The sequence below is a fragment of the Cariama cristata genome, unplaced genomic scaffold (genome assembly GCF_000690535.1).
Source record: "Cariama cristata isolate BGI_N322 unplaced genomic scaffold, ASM69053v1 scaffold32131, whole genome shotgun sequence".
In the NCBI taxonomy this organism is placed as follows: Eukaryota; Metazoa; Chordata; class Aves; order Cariamiformes; family Cariamidae; genus Cariama; species Cariama cristata.
Genome location: NW_009598066.1, coordinates 1,780 through 25,996, shown reverse-complemented (window position 1 = coordinate 25,996; position 24,217 = coordinate 1,780). Strand labels below are relative to the sequence as shown.

At 35.6% G+C, this 24,217-nt stretch overlaps 1 protein-coding gene across 1 annotated transcript; it reads left to right on the top strand.

Annotated features, from left to right (window-relative positions):
- Nucleotides 1-2,981: 2,981 nt before the first annotated feature.
- On the top strand, nucleotides 2,982-23,594 carry LOC104168538 (FCH domain only protein 2-like; the record flags this gene model as incomplete). The annotated part of the gene is made up of 8 exons (XM_009709154.1): nucleotides 2,982-3,122; nucleotides 6,834-6,925; nucleotides 11,572-11,646; nucleotides 12,995-13,136; nucleotides 13,227-13,379; nucleotides 17,510-17,614; nucleotides 22,290-22,388; nucleotides 23,498-23,594. Coding segments are annotated over exons 1-8 (904 nt in total), but the record flags the coding sequence as incomplete, so codon positions are not given.
- Between the last annotated feature and the right edge of the window lie 623 nt (nucleotides 23,595-24,217).

Genomic DNA, 24,217 nt, shown 5'->3' with positions numbered 1-24,217 from the left:
CGATGTCCAGGGTTAATAATCTTAGCTTTGTGAAGAGGCTTGCTTTAGTAAGTGTAAGATGTATTGTCTTTACGCAGTTACGAGATATGAGTGACACTGAGACTTGTCATGCTTCCATCTGGAGTTCCATTCATGTGTTTACGCAGTGCTGCTGTTCTACTTGGCATACAGTTGGATGCTCAGTTTCAGGAGAGCTGTTGTGCAATATTTGCTTAGTCTCCTCCCTCTGCCTGTGTGCATCTGGCATGAGCTGGCGACTTTCCATCTTTCTGTTCAAAAAAATACTTTTAATTATCTAGATATAAAGGAAAATATCTGTCCTTCGTTATTTGAGTAGAGCTTCTCTGAACCTGATCTTTGTTTAATTTATTGAAGCTGGAAAAAGGAAATTGAAGTTGCCGGGTTGCTTTTGTGTTCAAACTTCTCAAAACTTTCAGAACCGCAGAAGATATGTTGCCTGTGTAAACATCAGGTGACTGCTTTTTTCCATGTTTTAATGCTCTCAGTTTTCTGTAGCTCTTTCAGACTCTCAGAAGTTGAAGTTTACTGATAGCTAGCTTTCAGAAACGTAGCACCATAATATTAATCACAGGAGTATTTTCATGTATGCAGCGCCCATGAAATTAAGTAATTGCCTATGTGCAAGGGATGAAACACATTTTACTTATTTGAAACTGCAACAAGGAGTAACAGTCTAAAGAAAATGACAACAATGTTTTTCAGAGACTCTGAAATCAGTTTATAGATCCTTGGCATTAGGAGAATTTCTACTGCTTTATTTCTTTAAAGTGTTACTCCTTTATGAGTGAATGAAAAGAAGTCAGTACAAATGGACAAACCATAAATGGTCTTTCTAAGTTTGTGGGTAAAGAAAAGATTGGTTTTGGTTAATATTTGGAATTTTCATTTTAGAATTGCAGGAAAGAACAACAGTCTCTTGTTCTGTTGCACTAACATTTGTACATTAGTTGTTAAAATAGGATATCTTTTAAGCTGTATAAATCAAATCTTGTAGTTGCTGAACAGTTGTACATAGTTTCAGCAAATACTGAATTTCACCTACAGGAGGGAGTTGTGCTCCCCTACTCCGCATTGATGGGTTGTCTACAGTTTTTACTTGGCATATCGGTGCAACTCTGGAATTTTCTTGATACAAAATTTTTTTACCAAAAAGGCTTTAATGCCTTTATGATTGATCTGTATTAGGATTCTTGCATGCATAATCTGTTGATCAGGGGTGTGGTATTTCCATATTCGTGTCTGACAGAGGAGCATGAGCAGTAACGTAAGTGTAAAACTAGCTGTAGGACAGCTTCTCTCGACCTGACCAAACCAAGAGGCAAAGGATACAAATTTTTCTGTTCTCGCCCCCAAAATTGAAGTGATTCTATTTCCCACATTCATTCTTTTCTAGGCTTTTCCTATTTAGCATTTATCTAATGAGGTGGGGGAATGTTGGTCATGTTTCATTGATGTATCATGTTTGCCAAATGGAGTTGTAAGGTTTAACTAGGATTTGGAAACTTAATTTGGAGATTATCCAGTTTTCATTTTATGACAATTGGAAGTAAATTAGTAACTTAAACTTTTTACATTTAAAAACAAATCCTGTAATTAAGTTGGAGCACCGCTTCTGAATGTTGCAATTGGAATATTTATCTGCCTCTTTCCTGGAGAATAAGTTTTGCATTTGGCAGGCTATTTTAAAAAGAGGATTAGGCAGGTTATGACTTAAATAGTTTATAATCAAAAGTACAGTTTTCTCAGTCTGTTTGATTTCTTCTTTGCAATGTGGTGATGTGATCATGTTTAAAGCGTTGAAGGAATGATTGTGCATACCGAACCACTGCTAATGCGTGTTCTGAAAGCATAGTTTGAAATGACAGTAATTCACTTATTATCAAATGTTTCTTTACTTGCTGAATTTAGTTAGAAAATTCAAACTTTGTTTGAACTTCTCTCAACAAGCTTCTAAAGTTTGACCAAAATCAAAATGTGCTTAAGAACTGCCTATGCCTTTTATTATCTCACATGCTTAGTTTTGCTGTGAAAACAGTATCAGCAGTTGTCCTTTTCTTTCTTCTCACACTAGCTAAACAATTAGTACCTATCTGGCCAGTCATGGGAACTTTAGAATCACCTTAACAATTGAGAAATATTTGTTTATACTGGGTAAAAAGACAGTGCTATAATAGGGAGTATTAACTTTATACACTAATAGATGTTAATGTTGAACAATTTTAGTCCAAAGTAGACAGAGCTTGAACTCACACAATTTGATTAGAAACATAGGAAATAAATACTGCTGCAGATTGCACGGAAATTTCTGACTACTTTACCAAATACAAGTTTTAAATTCAGAATCGTCCTTATATGCAACAAACAAACTTATTCTTAAAAATTTTCAAAGTCTATTAAGTGGTTCAGTAAAATAGAGTTCCTGTAATCTGTTTCCTGTTATGCACAAGTCATGGAAACGCTGAATTCTGACTTCACATTTGCTGACAGGGTTACTTTCATTTCCATGAGAAAATCATTGCAGTTAGTTCTTGATGAAGGGAAATGGAACGACTATCTGCCCTCACTTTCTGTGACTTAATTTATTTTGTATGCAAAGTTGGTCACTAATGCCTCGTTGTAGTCTTAGTTAAGTGAAGTGCTTATTTGTATTTGAAGCTGTGTTTACTCTTATGGCTGGCTGTCAGTGGACGTCTATACTGTATACACAAAAGAGTTCTCTTATGGTAATGGAAAATGCAAAACCTCAACAAGAACACCAACTTCTGAAGAGAGAATTTTGTTAGCTCTAGGGAAGAAAGAAAAAACTGATCATGAACTTAAAAGTCATTAAATGGAACCTATATGGAGAGGGGACCGTTTACATTTTGCATTCTCTTACACAGTTTTACAGTTGTTTTCTGTTGAGTAACAATGGAATCATCCTCAACAGATGGTGTTTTACCTCCAAAATGACATTCAGAATGGTATTTCAGACTGATCTGGAAGTCTGTTGCATAGAACCTGATGTTATTTGTGACAACAGAGGTTCGTCTTTCTCCAAGATGCAACTTCTAGAAGATTCTGCATCTGACTGCACTGTCCGTCTGTCATACCACTGGATGGTAATTGCTTCTGAATGGGAGTGGAAGGCCTCTTCAGTTCCCTCTGCTATGTGCTGCATTTATTTATTTTTAAGTAGGCTGGTGCTGGGCTTTTAGTGATCCCAGCCGCTACTGTTGCCACCAGGAGTGAGCAGGTAAAAACACTTAATGAAGAAAAATTGGCCAGATGCACAATTTCCCTGTACAGAATTTTTTACAATGTGTGTGGGGAGGGGCAGAATTGAGGAAAAGCAACCAAAATACAAATAAATAGTGTTGATGGCACATATGCGTGTAAGAGGATACATACTTGGTTTTTGTAAATTTTTCCTCTTAGCCAGAGCGTGCATCTCTGTCTTTATCTTGAATACAGAGCCTTACCTCTGATGCTTATTGTATGAATTATTTGAACTACTCTTCCTGAACGTAACTACCTGTATGAAGGAGTTCTGGATAGGCTGGATAGCTTTTCCTAAGCAGAAAAATGTCTGCCCTCTGCTCTGAGATGCCATACTTAGTTTGACATAGATACACTTATGTCTCCAAACACAAGTAGAAGATAATGAAATTTATAGAATTGTCGTCAGATTAATCGTCAGAAACCTTGATCATGTAAATTATTGAACAGCTTTGAAGTCTCAATGTTTCTGCTTATAAGTAGAGTCTGATACTGGGGAGGTAGGCTACACTTGTGAATATAAGTGAAAACATCATTTAGTTGTGCCAAGCTTGAACCACATAGGCCCTCAAATCTGTGAGCTTGCTTTGGACTTGCTGCTTTGATTAAGCCTTCATATATTTTTCACATAGCCTCTTAACCTCTGATAACTCTTGATAATGTATAAAAGATGTGGCTTTCAGGGGACTTTTTTTAATTGAGGAAAGTATCTATTCTGTTACTCTGTTGTGCTTTCTGCTATTCAGTGTGAAGTCAGGAACAAGATTAGGACTAATTAGGAAACTTCATTTAAGTGGAAGAATGAGTTCCTTTCCAGTAACCTTCAGTTATAGTTAGGGAACAAGATGATCATGGGAATTCATTGTTCTGGCTCGTTCCATTCTCTAAAGGTTTTGCAAAGTTACATTTCTTGCACGTTATCAACCATCAGGAAGGCTGCAGCCAGGGGCTGGGTCGTGGCTATGCTACCCTTCCGGTATTTCTAAAGTGGCAGGAAATTTATGGAACTCCGGTATAGAAAAGTCCCCATTAGAGCTTCCATTATGAAAAGTTCAGAAGCAGTCTGTGCTCGCACATTTTGATCAATGTGTTGGTTTAGCTAGAAGAAACACCTTAAGGCAAAGGGAAAGAACATTTCTTAATGAGAATTTTATTAGTTTTTCTGGAAGAAATGCCTAACGCTAATTTGTAAATGCTTATCTCCAAATTTGGGTATAGTAACAACTTTGGAGTAGTTAAGTGAGAATTTTATTTTGTATTGTAATTGCAAATATAGTTGAGGTCTTAATTGTAGAGTTATTCTGGTGTTTTTGTAATGTGGTAGCATTCAGAGTTTGTATTAGGTAAATACAGAAAGTTAATAAGCTACTTGTTATTGCAGTAGTAGTCAAAATTATTGTGGGCTTCAAACTACAAGGAAAAATGGGATAGGAGTGAAAGGGGAATGAACTGTTTAGACTGGTACTTGAAAGAATAAGACAACATCTAAAAAAATAAAAAACATTACTTACTGATTGGTGTTCTTATGCTTCTTTTGTTTTCCAAACTTACAAAAGCCTTGCTCTGTAGATAGTCCTTGTAGAGTTTGCTGTATTTTCACACATTCAGTTTAGTTCTGCTTGTACTTTTTACAGACCTTTCTGTAATTGCACTTAAGCTAAACTGATCTGCATTTTGGTGAACTTTTTCAGGTTACAACTTACTGCAACCTTAGGAACTGTGATTTTATAGGTGATTTTTCTTTTTGTTTGTTTGGTTTTGTTTGCCTGATGCTTGGAAGTAAAGCAAATAGTCTTGGCTAGTAATCTGAATGAAATTACCTTCAATCATCCATTATTTGTATATTTATGTGTCTATGTATGGTATCCTTTAAGGCAACTTGCTTTATTATTGTCTGATATATTATCTAGTACAATTAACACTTCACGGAAGTGGGCCAAGTACCATGGCTGCTGCGAAGTTCTTCCATCCACCCATGGCTGCTTCCAGTTACTTAGGCTGTCAGATCCCTGCCTGCGTTCTCCTCCTTGCTTCTGCCTCTTCTGCTGAGCAATGCGGCTGTTTGTGTCCTCATAGTGATCTGGATCACCGATCTTTATTTTTATTTGCCAGTTTTATTTTTCAGCTCTATAATTTCCCTGATAAGCTCTGCCTTATGGCTGCACAAACAAATTTTTTTCCAGATGTAGAGCTGCCACTGTGAAAAGTCCAGGATTTTAAGGCCATTGAGGTCCTTGTATGCATCCAGAGGAGGGCAACAAAGCTGTTGAAAGGACTGGAAGGTGTGCTGTATGAGGAGAGTCTAAGGAGGGTGGGTTTGTCTAGTTTGCAGAAGAGGAGGCTAAGAGGCGACCTCATTGCTCTCTGCAGCTTCCTGAGGAGGGGAAGCAGAGAGGGAGGTGCTGAGCTCTTCTCCCTGGTATCCAGTGATAGACATGTGGGAATGGTTCAAAGCTGCACCAGGGGAGGTTTAGACTGGACATCAGGAAGCATTTATTTACCAAGAGGGTGGTCAAACACTGGAACAGGCTTCCTGGAGAGGTGGTTGATGCCCTGAGCCTGTCAGTTTTTAAGGGGCATTTGGACAATGCCCTTAACATGCTTTAACTTCTGGTCAGCCCTGAAGTGGTCAGGCAGTTGAACTAGATGATTGTTGTAGGTCCCTTCCAACTGAAATATTCCATCCCATCCCATCCTTCTTTCCTTTCTACTCTGAACATGCATGCAGTTTTCCTGAGGGCATGCTTCTGCATCTTTTGTAGCAGCAGCGTTATGGCTCTGAAGCTTTTGGAAGGAAGGAGGGGAATGGATAGTTTGACACGAAAATTTTTATAGTAGTAGTGCTATTATGCTTTGCCTTGCTTTGCCTTCCTTTCATTTCTGTTGTTGCTTTCTCCTGTTTGGAGGAAGTTCACTGTAGTGCCAAAGATGATAAGCTGGTTGAGTTTATTAATCAGTGTTTAGGGCAGTGTCTCAGTTTTAATGGTGAGGTTCGCCTTACTCACTGGAAAATGTTTTAAGTTTTAAAACTAAACTTAAGAACAGACAAAGGGAAGCTGCCTGTGAGAAGGAAGAGATTAGAGATTTTTTCCCAATTTTACAAAAAGCAGGAAGAAACATGAAGTATGAAGAATTGGAGAAGTGGGATATCCAGTGATTCCAAGGTGTGAATTGTAGTTCATGGAAAATAGTGAAAGATATGAGAGAATGAAGACAGGGTACAATATTAAGTATGCATTTAGTAAGATGGGAGGTGAAAGAATACAAGACCTGTAGAAATCTCGAAAATAAAAGGCTTTGAAGTTAGCCTAGAAATATGTAATAAAAGAGTTATCATTAGAAGGGTAGTAGTAGCTGCTGAGGTGATTTTAGTTTGTGTTACATACAGAGGATTGAAGGGAACTAACAGCATTTGGTAAAAAGCTGAAGCATTAGAAATCATTCACTTCATGGAACTTGATCAGTTATTAAAATGCATAGGTTCTATACTTTGTTCTGTAATTGCTTTAGCATGTTGTGTTTCATAGTTCTACTTTCTTTCTATTAATCTTTAGGGGGAAAGGAACAATGGCTTTGATGTCCTCTATCACAACATGAAACATGGACATTTGTCAACAAAAGACTTAGCAGACTTTATAAGAGAAAGGTAAATATTCATCATTGATAATCCTGGATCTTTAATATACTGCTTATGGTTTTTTATTTAAGTTTATCATTATGTTTAACAGTAACATGCAAAATATGTAAAAATCAATAAGCATTTTAAAATATCTCTTATATCCTACAAGAATATCTAGGTTTATTCCATTCACTTAGAACTGAATAGTGACTCTTAAGTATCAATTAATAACAAGCTCCTAATTTTTCAGGTTTTAATTGAAAAACAAGACTAAAAATCTAGAAGTGTCACATCAGGTGTCCAGCAGTTTATTTAAATTAATCCAAATTTTTCATCATGTTTGGAAGAAAAAAGTAATTCAAAGTGGCAAAAATTATCAGTCTTACAAAGTTTTTGACCACAAATGTAGAATTAGGGTATTAATAACTGCTAGTATGATCTTAACAAAATTATTCTTTCAGATTAAGATGTTGAGAAGTTGGGTTTGTTGACAAAAAGGGAGTGATACATAGGGACAAGAAAATAACATGCTGAAAGTAAGACAACTTCTTCTCTATGGGATGAAAGGGACAGAACTGAAATCTGCAGATATGACAGCTTCCAAAACAGATGACCTAGTGCTGGTTTTAGTTCTTCTTTGCGAAAGAAAACTGCTGCTGCTACGTTGAACATAAGAATTTCCATCTGGACAAAACTGCTTGGACGTCTGCTTCAGAATTTTGTCTTAGTTCAGTTAGTGACACTTGCAAAAAAACTTGTAAGAGACTGATTGAGGACCTGTTTCAGTGAAGGTTTCTTGCAGTAAAAGCTGTCCAAAAAAACAGCTTTTGTTTTCTGGAATTTTTCATCAAAATTTCAGTTTCAGCCTCAAATAGAACTCAATAAAGAATTTCTTTTAAATTTCCACAAAATGTAACCGCCACAAATCTGGCAGGTACTCACTTACCCTGACATTTGCGTAGTTTCCAAGTGAATTGGAGAAAATGACAAAAATCTTTCCACTGAGTAGAAACAGGTGGGTTCCAGAGTCCACATGTGATGGGCAGTCTCCTGTTGGAAGGACTAGACAATCCAAGGAATCTTGAGTTTCAAGTCTAAGCTAGCGATAGTTTGTGGCATATAGTTTGTAGTTTCAAAGAAACAGATGGACTTTAAATATTTGGTGTCCTCACTTTAGTAAAAATGTTTACGAATGTCTGTATCTAGGCAGTGAAGTCCTTCACTACCATTATGAAGTTACTGTGTGATGTCAGTTGGTTTCCCAGGAAATAAGTATGGTTCGGTAGCACGCATTTATTCACATGGGTCAAGTTCTTGTTCTCAAAATAAATTGGATTGGGCAATACTTCAACAGTATTTTATAACAGCCCAATTGTCTTGACTGTGTTCTGTTTTGCATCTTTGTTTATTGCAAAGAAATTAAGAGATGTTGCACACAATTATCTACTCCCCTCTCTCCTCCACAGTCTGAATATTGTTCTGCAGCCTCCTAGATCTAGTGTTTTTGTTCCCTGATTTTACATACCTGATTTTTGGAACTGTTCCCTATGAAAACTGAACTTACATAACTTACGTATATTTCAACTTTCTTCACATCTGTCCTTCCATTCCTTTTGAACATACTGACCTTGTTTTTATCAGAAGTGGAGGCATAGGACAGTGAAAACTGAAAACCGCTGGATAGATAGAGGAGACAGATCTGAGTTGGTGATAGTACTTTCAACAAGTTAGAGTACTTAACTTTATATGTACTGTTTGACAGTAGTCACCTGATCAGTCAGGATTGCTGGAATCTCCAGACAGCCAGAGAATTTGCCTTTTTTTATGGAGTCATCTCAAAGAGAAGGGAAAGATAGTTGAGTCTGTATGAAGCCAGTCTCTGTAACTTGTACTGTCCAAAATACTGTTTTGGTTGTGTGAAGCATAATTGGGGAAGAGTCTGTTGTTCCCTTTTCTCCAGCTTTAGAAATGTAATGAAGAAAAAAAATTGTATAGGATGTGGGAAAGTGGTTTTTTTAATTATAGTAAGTTTAAGGGTTTCTTTAAGATTTTTCTTTCAAAACTTCTTTAAGAACCTTCTGAAATTGCAAAGTTGTTTTCTCTGAAAAAAAATTAATATTTGAAATATGTTCATTTGTAATAATATAATATTTCTATACTGTATCTGCTGTTCCAACTGGATATCCCTAGAAGGAGCAGAAGGTTTCCTCCTTGGCTGCGTTCTGTTAGTCAATACCAACTCAATTTTCAACAGTGACGTTTCACTTTTTTGTTTTTGTTTTTGAGTATTTGTTAATGGTCAAGTACTAAAAGAACCAAGAGACAGTTGGATCTGTGGTTCAGAAATATGTCACCTGAAAGAGTTAATTTTGTGGTATGTTGGTAAATCTTGGATGGGGCAGGTTATCTATCTGTCTGCTGAAAGATAGACATCTTTGTTCTGTTCTTGATCAAGCATGTAGAAATTTTGTTTTTAAAGAAGTGAAAATATAAGAAGGTTGGGCTGCTCCTGCAGGTTTTTCTTTTTTAAGTACTGGGAAGATTTTGTAAGTGAACTGTCTTGAATTTATGTGTATTTAATACCTAAACTGTTTACATGTAAGAAACTACTGTGCTCAGCTAGGAACTGAACAGCTATTGTGTTGGCTTTTCTCCAGAGGTCTTTCAAGCATTTTTCTGCACCACTTGCCTGTAAGCATCATAAAAAGAATCTCCTTGATCAGAAGAAACTGGCAATGCATATATTCCCATTTAACTTTTAAATGTTTAACAAATCCCAAGCAAAGACAGATTTTCAAGTGGATGAAAATTAATTTACTGAGGCTATTGTAGTGTGTAACGTGTACAGCAGAGTGCTCTGGAAAGTCAGTTGATAGGACAAATGTAGATATACATGCCCAACTGGTCAGTAACAGCATCTTTTCGTCGTTAGTACTTGTAACTGTTGTATGTTGATATTGTGTGGTAAATTGCAGAACTTGTTTTGTGGAGATTGCTCAGGTAAGTATGCTGTAAATTACTCCAAAGAAAAAAGGTGTGGATTTTGGTGAGAAACCTTGTGTTTTCTTAAAAAAAAAAAAGGGGGGGGGGGGAGTGGGGGAGAAAGCACTGGACTATCAAACCTAGAAAACTTTAATAGAAGCTATTGATAATCAATCAAAATACATTGTTCTTTGTGGTAATTAAATAAAAATCAGTGTCTCTTCTGGGTGTCTGTGGATATGTGCTTTTTGCTGTGCAGTGAGCAGGAATTCCAAGCCTTGGAAACTTAAACTTTTACTTATCAAAAATACATACATATGTGGAAGGAGGATAAAGTTAATTGACTTTTCTTATGGTGAATAACTTTGCAGTTGTTTGTAGGTGAGATTTAAAATGTAATTGAGTTACTGTATTTTAATCTTCTTCTCCAAATGGATTGTCCAACTGACTGGATAGTTATTTTGGAAGTGGTAGGTTTAAATATGTGCCTCTGTTTCAGGTAACTGCTGCTACTTTGCTTCATATTTTCATAAGAAAATTCCTTTTGCTTGGAAAGTGTTGCTGTAAAAGAGAAATAAAAACCTGTGCCTCAGCAATAAGTGGTTGTTAATCATGGTATAACTTGAGAGAGGAGTGAATTCTTCATCTCCCTTTTTTCCTCTCTTTTGCCCCTGAATAAAGATATTACATAGCAGTGAAATTGCTTCAAGCTTTTGCATTTTCAAGAAACGACAGTTACAGTATTTACCCAAATCCAAGATGCTTCTAAATCTAAGTTGACACTACATATTGAATATTGATTTAGAGTGGAAAATTAAAATAGTGTATATCTTTACCTTAGTAATTAGAGGATGAGGGAGGTTGATGGGGACAGAACTTGTAGGGAGTCACTGATACATTGTGTGTGACATTTCATGGCAATTGCCCTGGCAGAGGCTCTAAGGAGGAAATCTGTGCTCACCCTTGGAATCTGAGTCTCCAAAATACAAGTAAAATTGTGGGTTTGAGTGCAGGAAAATACAATGAAACTTTATGCAGAGAAGAGGTTTTCCAAAATAAATCAGAATGTGTTGAGACAACCTTCTTTAAAAATTAGTATAAACAGTGGAACACAATACTTTTCATTGCATGTTATTTTAATGTTTTCCAAACTCAAATATCACTATGCAAAGAACTTGAACAAGCAAACAAAAAAACACACACCCCTACAAAAAGACTAGACAAGACCCCATTTTACTTAATGTGATTGCTTAGTAAGCATTCGGTTTGTTTATTTTAATGTTTTTGTGACAAATATATTTGATTTTGTTGCTCTGTAAATCTCTGATGTTTAGACAGTGCTAGGTGTGTGATTGTTATGTTACTTCATTCTGTTACTAAAGAATGTTAAAGGCAAAGGGGAACAGCAGAGAGTATAGGAAGGAAAGAATCGTCTTTTTCAAGTCTTGAGTTCCTAGGTTTCACTTGCTTCTGTTCCATGCAACATTCTGTCACGGGGTTCTTAGATTTTTTTATTTTTTTTTTAAAATATGCTTCTGTGATTTTGCATATAGTTTTTGGGAGGCCGTTAAGATGGAGACATTTTCAGCTAAAGTAAAACGTCCTCTGTTTTGCACCTTTAGAATGGTTATTCATCAATCTCCAAATATCTTCAAAGTTTCGGTTATGCTTTTGATGGCTTTCTTTGACAGGGCTACCATAGAGGAGGCATATTCAAGGTCAATGACAAAACTAGCCAAATCTGCGAGCAATTACACACAACTTGGGTAAGTAAGTGTACATAAGAGAGAAATAAAAAACTGCATACATGTTAAGAATCAAGTTTGATTCTGAATATTTTATTGATGATGTTAAAGGTAGCATAACTTTGCCACGTTTAAAAATGATTGTTTGTTCTTCAGTAATCATGCAAAGTATCATGCAGCTATGACAGAATCAGAGACAGTACAGTTCTTTGTGTTTTTTAAAACTGTGAATAAAGCCCAAACATGAAGGAATTGTCTGTTCCTCTGTGTTTAAAATTGAGTTCTTTACAGACATAATAAAGAATGTGACTTTGTATTCTGTGCTCCCATGCCTATGGTAATTATTCTGAAGAGAAAACATATGGTCTGCAAATGTGGCAATCAATTTATTTATATTATTTCTGCTTTCTGGAGTGTTATCTCTCTCTTCAGAAATGTTAATAATCAGTCTTTTCAATACATTTATTCCACAGTTTAATGAAGGTTTTACACACAGGTTATGTTTTTAAAAACTGGAATTATTAATGGATGTTTTTTCCTTAGAAGGGTTATGCCAATGAGAACTCAGACTTCTTAGATGAGGCTGGATTTTTTATTTGTAGTAAACACAGCTAGAAATGTAGGGAGCTTTCGTCAGTGGATAGTTTGATACCAGTTGTCGCTGCTCTTCAAAGGTTCTGTATCTGCATGTTAGTTTGAACATGAGTGCTTTAAAGGCTATGTATAGTATCAATTTTTCAGCAGCATTAACCAGGAAACTGAGGTAGGAGTGTATCTTTAGAACAGCAGAAGTCTGTTCACTACAGAAATCTGAATCTGAGGAATGACCTGTCCCCCACCTTCCTTTGCCATACGGTTAATCTCTGTTAATCAGTAAATCCTTTTTAGTGGCAGACCGTCTTTGCCAATATTTTTTTCCCTGCATCTTGTGGCTGTAATGATGAGGGACAACTAGAAACTTAACTAACCAAGTAATTTCTGATTTGTTTGCATTATTCAAGTATACACATAGAAATACATGTTAAATTATTTTGAGCTGCTCTTGCATCATCTTTAGGAATACCACTTGGTATTATTGTGTGGTGATGATAGAGGAGATTAAGTTAACTTTACTGTGTTTCACTGATTAGAGTCAATACAGGTAAAACATAAACCATGGAAAAATTACTAGATAGGATTCCAAGTACATTTTAAATGTCTTTATTAAGAATTTATAACAGTTGTCGAGGTTTTGGGTTGTTTCAGTTTTAGGAACAGAAGTGAACTTCTGTAAACTTAGTAATTATACTTTAGCGCTATTAAAAAAACCCATAACCAACTAAAAGGAAAAAATCCAGGTGAATATTAAATATAATTTTCCTCAATCTAGGACATTTGCACCAGTTTGGGATGTTTTCAAAACCTCAACAGAAAAACTAGCAAGCTGTCATTTGGATCTTGTGCGGAGATTACAAGAGCTAATAAAAGAAGTTCACAAGTATGGAGATGAACAAATCAAAGCTTATAAAAAGGTTACTAATTTTTTTCTTATCCATGTCCAATGACTTGTTAACATTAAAATTAAAATGGTTTGGTTTTGACAACCGTGTGATATTTGGCAGACTAAAGAAGATGTTTCAGGAACGTTGGAAGCAGTGCAAAATATTCAAAGTATCACTCAGGCCTTACAGAAATCAAAGGAAAACTACAATGCGAAGTGTCTTGAACAGGAACGTTTGAAAAAGGAAGGAGCAACACAGAGAGAAGTTGATAAGGTAGTTCTGTGACATCTTACTTTAATTCACTGTGTTGTAAATCGGTAACACATTCACCTTGTATTAGTAAGTTAAATGTTCCGAAAGAGCTAAAAGTAATTAAAAGTAGCAGTTGTGGCTATTTCATAATGTGCAAGATATTTTGAATACCTAGTTATGTTTTGTTTACACTTACTTCCTTATCTATTCTAACTGCACTGCAGTTCTAATTCTTTATTTTGTAAATACCTGCATCATATGGCAATTTTGTTTAGTGGCTTTTACAGAAATTGTGTGTAATTGTTTCAACATCTGTTATGTTTTTGGATAAATTTCCTTAGATAAATACACAAACACTCAATGCCCTTGTTATTGACTTAACAAGTAGGAGGTTTTGTGTGATCCCTTCAGTAACACAAAGTAGCTAATCACACAGGTATTTGAAGTCTGTTCCATTGAGAACAAAAACAAGTTAACGTTGCTTTCAGTGTTAACTTAAAAGGTTCCAATTTCATGGACCAAAAACACAAGGGATGAGTATCTTGATGTTGTGTTTAGTACTATCCTTGGGTTACAGAGGAGATTGATCCATTCACAGAATCACGAAATGGCTAAGGTTGGAAGGGACCTGTGGAGCTTATTCTGTCCCACCCTGCTGTGCAAGCAGGGCCGCCTACAGCCAGTTGCCCAGGACCATGTCCAGATGGCTTTCAAATATCTCCAAGGGTGGAGACTCTGCAACCTTTCTGGACAGCACGTGCCAGGGCTCAGTCACCTTCACAGGAAAGAAGTGTTTCCTAATGTTAAGAGAGAGCCTCCTATTTTTCAGTTTATGCCCATTGCCTCTGGTCCTGTCATTGGGCACCACTAGAAAGAGCCTGGCTCTGTCTGCTGTGTAGCCTCCCTTCAGGTATTTGTACCTAATGATAAGATCCTCCCTAAGCCTTCTCATCTCCAGACTGCACAATCCCAGCTCTCTCAGCCTTTCCTCATAGGGCGGATGCTCCAGTCCCTTCGTCATCTTAGCAGCCCTTTACTGGACTCTCTCCAGTATGTCCATGTCTTTCTTGTAATGGACAACCCATAACTGGACACAGTACTTCAGATGTGACCTCACTAGTGCTGAGGAGAGGGGAAAGATCACCTCCTTTTACCTGCTGATGTCACTGTAACTTTTTGCTGTTTTCACAAAACTAAGTAGTAGAGGAAGGAGGTCGTGTTTCCCTGTCTCTAACTATGTCTTTTTAAATCTTGATACCTCTACGTATTTCACTTACCTGATCTGTGTAGGACTCTTCTTGTTGGAATAGTCTTACTGCCTTTTATACTGCTACCTAATGGAGTGGATAGAGTTCGTTATTGTCTTTTCACTGACAAAAGTGATCCTGTTGATCATGTTCTGATTGTTTTATCTTTGATATAAATCTAGCTTTTTTTTTCCTAGCTTCTATCTCAAATGACAGTCAATGTTGGATTCTAGACACGAATCAGAAATAAGTGAGTTAGCAGATGTTTTCCTGCCAGTCTGTTCAAAATATAATTTTTCTGAGTTCTTGTACATAGATTGAAACTTTTCAGTTGGAAAGGCTGCCTGGACTTGTTTTTAAGATATAACATGATCCTTGTTGAGTTGGAAAGAAAAAAATGTTCAGTCTGACTGATGTCTACATGAGAAGGGAGTAAGAGGAAGCACTACAGGATGAAGGCCATTTTTTACTGTTTTATGCACCTTCCCTAGAAACTTCTGTTTGAACAATTGGGACATAGTTGAATGCTCTGCAAGTACTTAAGAAATGCTTCCGGTGGGAGCAGGTAACCATGACCATCACATCTCTTCAGTCATGTCTTTATTCAAATTTACACTTGTAATTTCAGAAATGTGGTGACAAAGATTGTATTTATTTTTTCTTTGGCAGAGAATAGGTTTATTACTTTTAGTACAACATAAAAACTATTTTCTATCAACATCACAGAATAACTGCTTTATCAGAAAGCAGGGGATCCTCACTAATATGCAAAGAGCTTGTCACAAAGCCAAATATTTGGAAAAATACGTTATTGAAGAATCTGAGGAGGTATCTGAGATCTTGCAATTTTCATTGCAGCTGAAAGTTAGTGTTAACTTGTGTAATAATTTCCTGTTGTTCTCTGACATGTGAACTTCTCTATTTATAGTGACTTGACAAAAAATTCTTGACTGCTCCTTCTTTCACTTACTGTAAATCTGCTAAATAGAATTCTAGCAATTGCTGCACCTGAGAATAGACATATCCTGTTTTCAGAAGAGATTGCAAGTTAATCATACATTGTTCATGTGTTCTATCATTTTGTCCATCCTGCTGAGTAGTTGGTGTTTGTAGATGCTCTTCAGCACTTAACACTCAGATTCTGTTCATCATTAAACATGATTACAAGAGATGGAGAGTGTTTTGGTTTTGTTAAAATCTCACGAATATGGGGTTCAATAATGCTTTAAGAAAAAACTTATCTTTGAAGACTTTTAACTTGGCATTTCCTTCCTTTTCAGTGATTAAGTTTGGAATCATCTTACTGCCAAGCAGTCAATTATTTTTAAAAGCAAGTATTCATAGAACACCTTGTACTTTCAGCATAGCAAATGGCATTTGGGAAACAAGCTAGGACAGTTTTCTTCTTGGTAATCCCCCTATGTGAATGTGCAAGAGTGAGAATCAGGAAGTAAAATTCAGGACAAGTAACTGATGGATTTGTTACAACCTGTCATGTTGTCCTTTTACTGCCTGAAGGATTCATACTCTTTATACAGTGAAGTATTTTCAGACTCTGTTATGCCGGGTTTAGAAGACTACGAGACTAAAATCTACCTAATCTTTCTTTGTAACTGGAAAAATGGAACTGTAGCTTTGGTTCCTCTTCCTTTGAAGTCCTGGTTGATGTTTCCCCAGGTGAACAAGTGCTAATGCTATACTGTTACTCATGATTTTCAGTTATTTTTCTCTTGGAAATTGCAGAATATAACTTTCTCTTTCCAGAGGGCATCTTTGTATTAATTAATTTGAAAGTTATAGATATTGGTCAGGTGTACAAGTCATTGCAAGTGAGAAATAGTTTCTGGTTTTACTGTGGGACAGATGAAATTAATTTGAAAGAGGGGAGGAAAGCTATTCAGAACTAGAACAAATAGTAAATATACAGCTGTCTTTACTGATGTCACTGACAATTCAGAAATACTTTTGAGTTACAACTGATGGGAAATTTCGATGAGATAAAGTAGGCATGTTGAAAAAGGAAGGGAGAAGAAAACCCTGGTGTTCAAGACCATTTTTATTTTCATTGGCTTTTAGCTTAGAAATAGCAAGAATATCAAAGGTTTGAAAAACTCCATCTTGTGTGCCATGCTGTAAACTTTGAAAATAACTTTCTCTGCCACAAACAATCGCTTCATTCAGTTTTGTTCTCCATGTAATATATGAATTTTCCTGTATTTTGCTCTGTCTTTTATGAGTATTAAACTCCCAGAAAGATGGTTTTGGTTATTAGCAACAAATAGTGGAAAAAAAAGATCAATAAATTATAAAGCCAAAAAGGACCTTTATAAACCAAACTGCATAAATCTGGCCATCAGTATGTTCTGCATTAACTTCACTTTCAAATATCAAAATCTTAAAATTTCCATTGATGTGACATCTGTACTTTTGAATTTTTTCCTCAGTTTCTAACAGAAAACTGCACCCTCTTGGGTTTTTTTACCATTGACTCTTTCAGAATTTTGCAAATAACTGTTTTCTTTGTGTTCCAACCCTGCTTTCTTCCAATTTTTCTGTTGCAGATCTAAATATTTGGAAAGAGCTGAGTAGTTAGTTTCATCAATACAAATTTGATTTCAAAATAAGTGTATTATAAATTTGTCATTGCTGATAAGGGGCATGAATTTAAATGAGGTCATTGCTTTGTTACCTTTTTATGAGGTTTATGTATAGCTTTAAACAGAAAACTCTAATGGCTTGAATCTGAGTTATTTGGTGCTGAAATTTTGTTATTTCACCTCACTGTTTTGATATACCCCAATATTTCTTATAGATCGTCCTAGGCTTGCTTTTAATAGTGTCTTTAGAAACCTTGTATCAGATTGTATGTGTGACATTGGACACTTTTTTTGTACTGATCTACAGGCAGCAGTTAAATCAAAAAAAGCTACAGATACCTATAAACTATATGTGGAGAAATATGCTTCATTTAAATCTGATTTTGAACAGAAAATGACAGAAACTGCCCAGGTAAGTTATGTTAAATGAGTTACCTTTAAAATAGATTAATATATGCCATTTAATCTCTGAAGACATCTGAAGTCAAAGCTTTTGAAAAATTGGTTCAAGATAGAATGATCTCCTTTGGAAACTGATATGAACACTGACCATGCATGTTTTGATGACATTGTCCTTGAATGATGCAGTTTGAGCACTAGCACTCTAGAAAGACTTTTAGAAGAAATTTTTAGGAAGAAAAAATACTTCTAGAAGTAGTGTAGGTGCATCGTGATCATGTGGGAAATCCTGTGAATTGTTGGGACACCCAGAACTCAGTCATAGGAGTTTTAATATTGGGATGTATCATGTTTTTTTCATTATCATTCTGGCAAGACATGTTAGTTACAGTTTGTTAAAGCATCTTCCCAGGGTTTACCTGAGATTGTGAAAAGCCCTTAGATCTGTTCAAGTTTCTGTTCTGTTTTTTTTTTTTTTTTTAAGACTTTTAATCTATATTCCAGAGGACATCAAGTTCTCTGTATCATTGCATGTGCTGTTGCTTGTTGCATTTTAAAGTTTCTTTTTCAAATCTGTAGATAGCAGACTTTTTTCCACTGTCCTAGATTTCAGAAAGCAAATTTCATCATTTCTGCTTGTAGTAGTAATAGTTGAGGACTGGTTGGCATATTTATTTGTATATGTTTCTTGGTTTAGTAAAGGTTTTACAAGATAGGAATTTTCTTTTTGGATGAAAATTCTTTGATCTTTTCATTAGTTTCAAAGATTAATTTTTAGACGTAGATGGAATTATTACGGAGATTCAGTCATACTTGTATTTTTAACATATAAGTGGGAAAATGTTAGGGTTTTCCTGAACTCCTTGGAAATTAAGATTTCACGGCATGGGGATTGTGTAGGTTGACATGTAAAAAGCTGCTCTGTTCTAAACTGTGAACAGCTTTAGTACTTTCAGAACTTCGTTAGAATTTTATCTAGTTCATCTCTGAATGGATACTTAACACAGCTGTTAGAGAAAGGATAACACATACATCACATACCAGAACTCTACCCTTCACCCTCTAGTCCAGGCATTTGGAACAAAGAACGGCTCATGCATGCTACTGCAAAATTCTTTTAACACGACTGTTACATTAGGAGTCTTGACAACCTTTCCTTGAAGAGTTCGCAGAAGGCACCTTTTTGTGCAGTATCCTGACTCAGTTCTGGTTGAAGGAGCTGTACTTCCTCTGCTTTGCTTTTCAATTTGAGTTAAGTTTGGTTATGTACATTATTTTTCTGTCCTTTTAAAAAGTCTGTGACTTTTAAATACCTTTTTTTTAAATTGTGGAGTGTAAAACAGTGATGATAGCAGTTACTCAATGATATAAAAAGGCTTTATTAAAAATAAAAGATCAGCAAGAAAATTCATGGGTACCATGGTCTGGACCATAAGGCTTGTTGTACTTATCTCTCATCTCTGATGTGTGAAGCTGTGTTTTCAATAAATATTTGAAGTTAGTATTGCTGTCAAAAGTAGCAGTTGTCCTATTCCATGCTTCTTCCTTTGTCAAGTATTTGTGTGAGGAACTACCTTGTAGAACTAATCCAGCTAAAACTAATGTATGAAGGAACATTGTCTTTAACCCAGAAGAGACCTGCAGTCTGGTTTATTAAAAGATCACATGAGCATTTGCGTTGTCATGAAGGCAGAGGCAATGTGGTACCCAGGGTAGAGAATTACATCTTTAAGCTGATTTAACGTGTGACACACTGGCCTGGACTCACTTGTGTATGTGTCCACCTTATACCTTTACATCTGCTGGCTTAGCATTGTGTGTCTCTCACTGTAACTTAAAATGTTTGCATATCAGGTATCCCTAGGTGGTTTGACTGGGATTAGGATTGGAACTGGCATGTGTGATTATGGTCACTTGAGAATTTGGGGACTAGGCAACATTTAACTGATACGTATCTTTAAATGATTCTTGGAAACAAGTATGACAGAATAACAACAAAAGAATCATTGAAGTGTAACATTCCTCCTGGAGAGTTTCCAAAAATAAAAGTAGATGGAATCAAACTGACATGTGAACACATACTGCTGCTACCCAAAATTGTAACTTTTTGGTAGTGTTCCTATTCATGTAACTATTATATTTGCTCAGTAAGCATTCCAGTAACTCCATCATTGTGTGATTTGTATAAATTGTAGTGCAGTCTGACTTCTGCTGTAGACCCCACTTTTTGCTACAAAGAAATCAAGTAATACCAGAAAAAATACTGAAATGTTCCGTTTGTTTGTCTCAAGTCGTATACAAGTGTGGCTCTTCTGGATCAAGAAGTTCCTGCCCTGTTTGTTATTTCCGTTGCTCTGGAAGTTACTGAACCCTCATTGAAACAGATCCTGTGGATGCTTCTGATCCACTGCAGAGCAAGTTTAGTCAGGTTGCTTTAAATCTTTATTTAGTCTCACAAAAGCTGTCTGCTGTCTATTCCTTACCTTACAAGAAGGAGACTGTGTTTATAGCAGTTGGCTTATTGCTCTCTGAAACAATGAGAAAAAATTTAACAAATATGGCTTCAATAAGGTGGCCTTGCTAAATCTCACTGTAAACTTGTCCCCAGTGAGCAAGAAGGCTGTGAGTAATGAAAAGGAATTCTTGTTTAGAATGGACAGAATATAAACATGAAGAGTATTTGAAATGGATTTTATTGTCAGTGAAATAGTGAAGGAAAATGTAGGGGCTTCCAGCAAGTGAACTAGCTGGGCTTTTCATTACATACTAAAAAAAAATAAATAATCCGTTTGGACAATCCACTGTGATAAAAGAATGAGAGAAGTAATGGCTTATTTTGTGTCAAGAGACAGAATATGAAGGTGCTCTTTGTTCAGCTTTCTGATTTGTGTTATTAGGTAGGTATTACATATTTAAACCAGGCTGAGATGTAGAGAGAGGGGAAAAAAATCTTTTTACTATATCTGATGCTACAGCTTTTGGGCTGCTTTGTTTTTTTGGTGTTTCTTTCGGATTTTGATTGGGGTGTTGGGGCGGGGGCAGGAGGCAGTTAGGATCTTTTTGGTTTGAATTGAGTTAACATTCATTTCAGTGTATCTTTTTAAAATGGACCTATCTTTCAATAGTGAAAGTAAATAAATTGGTTAATGATTATATCTGTGATACGAATAATGTGGTTGTATTATAGCACCTAACTTTATTCTTTAATCAGAACCTCTTTATATTATGTATTATACAAGACCAAGATGGCTCTACTTCAAAGACTTTAGATCTTAAATATAAAACAATAAACAAGAAAGAAGGGAACAATTGTGGGAGAGGGATGCTTTCCACTGACATAAGAGACAAAAAAAATCTCTGAATGGCCAACTGTTTTGATATGCATTATAGAGAATAATTTAAAGGAGACTGGTACCTCTGTTCTGCAAAGTTTTATGAGGAGCTCAAACCAAACATGAAGGAAACATCGTTGGCATAATCTCAAAAGTTGGCTTTGTGTTTAGGTTAAAATTAGGTAGTGGAAACCAGCACGCATTGGAAGGACATGTTGTGTACGTGTGTTGAAGCCCCAGTGGTGACTGAGAGCAGATATTATAGAGATAGACAGTTTTGAAAGCAAAATAATACAGTTCATATAATAAAGCAATCAGTAAAAGAAGTAACATCACAGAGTAGGCTACAGAGGATGACCATATGCTCTGTAATTAAGAGGAAGGCTGCTGGAGGAAAAAAAAAATTAATCTCCTTGATTGATGGCTAGAGAGGTATGTAAGTATGGCAAAAGAAAGATGAAGAATGTAGAAGTTAGAAATATTTCACTTGTCTGTATGGAGCTATGTTTGTGAATCAGAGTAGCAGGAGGTGTGAAATGTGAAGAGATGGTATTCAGAGAACCCTGTACAAATTAGAGAGAGGATTAAGTGGTGCTCCAAAGTTTGGACACACTTGAAAGGTCAGTTACAGAAATAGGAAGAGAAGTAGGAAAGAGTAGGAGTAAACAAAGATTTCAAGACAATTATGGTTCACTGTTGGGGAGGATGAGGACACTTTTTGTTCTGATCTTTGGCTAGGAAGGCATCACTGAAAACATTGGAAGTGATTTTAAAATGGCTGTCAGCTGGAAGTCTGGGTAAAATGGAACAAACTGCAAAGATTATGTATGGCGAGTTTAAAGCTCAAAGTAATCTTATTTAAAGAATCAAAGGATATATACTTAACCAGAAAAAGAGAAAGCATGTGTGTATTGTGAGCAGGAGGAGAGGATGGTAAGAAGGAAGTGCAAAACAGATTCAGAAAGAAGATTTCTGGGTTTACCGGAAAAAACGAGACACTTCAGTAATGGAGAAAACATTTTTTTGTTGCGTTGTTTGGGTTTTTTTAAACCTCCTCTAACCATATTTTCTTTTGGTAGAAGTAGGTCAGATTTTTTTTGAAAAATCAAGATAGATGAAAGTTTAAAGAGTAAGCAAAAAAATTGGATAATGATTCTAAAAGGATATATTATGTTTTGAAGTACATTATTTCATAACTCTGAATTCCACACCTTCCTTTCTTAAACATTGTAACTACCATGATCAAAATCTGAAAAGAATTTTTTTTTTCATTTAGTGTATTTAATTATTAAAGTCTAAGGTTTAGTATTTCAAGAAATATTTTCATTATGATTTATTGCTTGTATTGGTTTACAGAAATTTCAAGACATTGAAGAAACGCACCTTCTTCGTATGAAAGAGATTATAGAATCATTGTCAAATACCATAAAAGAAATCCATTTACAAATAGGAGAGGTAATTGTTATATTATCATTTGTTTGTTTGGATTATGCTACATATTTTTCTATCTGTTAAATGGAACATTTCTTACTGTGTTTGTGGTAATTACAAGATCATCTTTCAAATGATGGTAAATTCAACATAAGCTCAAATTTTTATGGCTTCCTGTTGCATTTAAAAGTTCAGTATCACAAAATTTACAAAAGGAGTCTGAATAAATTTTGTCTTAACAGAAAACAAAATATTTTGACAATTTGAAGAATTTTTAGTGTATTTTAAAGTTCTGTTCCCTAGATATTAAATTAGCACTCATTTCACAGATAGTTGGGGTACCGGGATACTTGTGCCTTTCTTTGACTAAAACTTGAAACTCTGAAAAGTTTCCAAATTTTTTATACACTTTGGGCTTTATGAGCAAAAGATCTTCAGTAACAGAAGCCTTTATAGAATCTTTTCTTTAGATGGAAGTTGGTTTAATTAATAATCCTTATAAGTAGTCCTTAATTTTATATGTTTTGAAGTGTAGTTTTATTTGCATACACTTAGAGTCACTATTTTCCTCAGTTTTGAGGTTTTCTGTGATGGTCACAAGGGTCACATTATTTATTTCTAAAGCATATACGTACTGCCTTGTTGGAAAAACTTCTTATTAACAACATGTGGTTGTTCCTTTATCTGAACAAAAGCATTACAACATTAATGCTTTTACTCAAGCAGGTGGGAGCTGTGATAATACAGTCGTAACAGTTCACACCCTTAACTGTTGCCGGCTTAAGAAGACTGGTTGTCTTCCTGACATTGTAATGGGATGTGTTGCAGACAAATTCAGAAAATTATGTATACACAAGTCATTTAGATGGAAGGAGATCCTAGACCCCATCTTCAAGCTGTATTCTTTCATTCCTAATTTGTATCTGTATTGTACACATACTCGCTAATACTAAAGCAAAGAAAGGATTTCCTTGATAAAAATGCCTGTTGATTTCTGGAAACCCTGTAATATATTTTAGAGGCAAGTATTTTGAACCTTAACTTTAGAGAAAACCACTTTTTAAAGTTCATTACATTCTTTCAATTAATTATTTTTAAATTCCTTTTTTGTGTGGTGTGGGTTTTTTTTGAAGGTGCACGAAGAGTTTATTAACAACATGACAAATACTACAGTTGAGAGTTTAATACAGAAATTTGCTGAGTCAAAAGGAACTGGCAAGGAAAGACCTGGTAAGAGATTGAAAATAATAGAGTAGGAAATGTTAATTTAAAAACTGTAGATTTCCACTCCTAGTAAAAGGTCAAACTCCTATTTGTTAATGTGTTATTTTTTTAATGTACTTACAGTTTCAAATTCTCAGAATTCATTAGCTTTGATATTAAATGGTTCATAGAAATTGATAACAATTTGTTATGTATGTGTAGTATTTCTGTTCATAAAGCACAGCAGGTTTTAGCTCTTGAGTACCTCTATGCAGACCTTCAAGAAAGCTTTTAAACTACACTGTTTCTTGCACAAACTGTATGTTGCCTGCTATGTGTTTCTGCAAAATTCTGAAATTATATTTCAAAACTTTTATTTAATATAAATTTATGGATATATTGAGAACAGATGTCTATAAAGCTGCTTATTGAACTGTTGGAACAGTTGCATCAGTTTACTTGGTTAGCTTACAAAATTATCCATTTTAATAGATCGTATGTAGATTGGTTCTTTACTAAGCAGCAAGTTGAGTAGTACTTCCTGAAAGTACTGCTTGTTGGGTGTGGTGTACAAGACTTTCCTGGGCTGGCGTAAAAAGACAATCTCGCAGTACTGTGTATCTAGCGTTATAGGAAAAATAAAAGAGTTC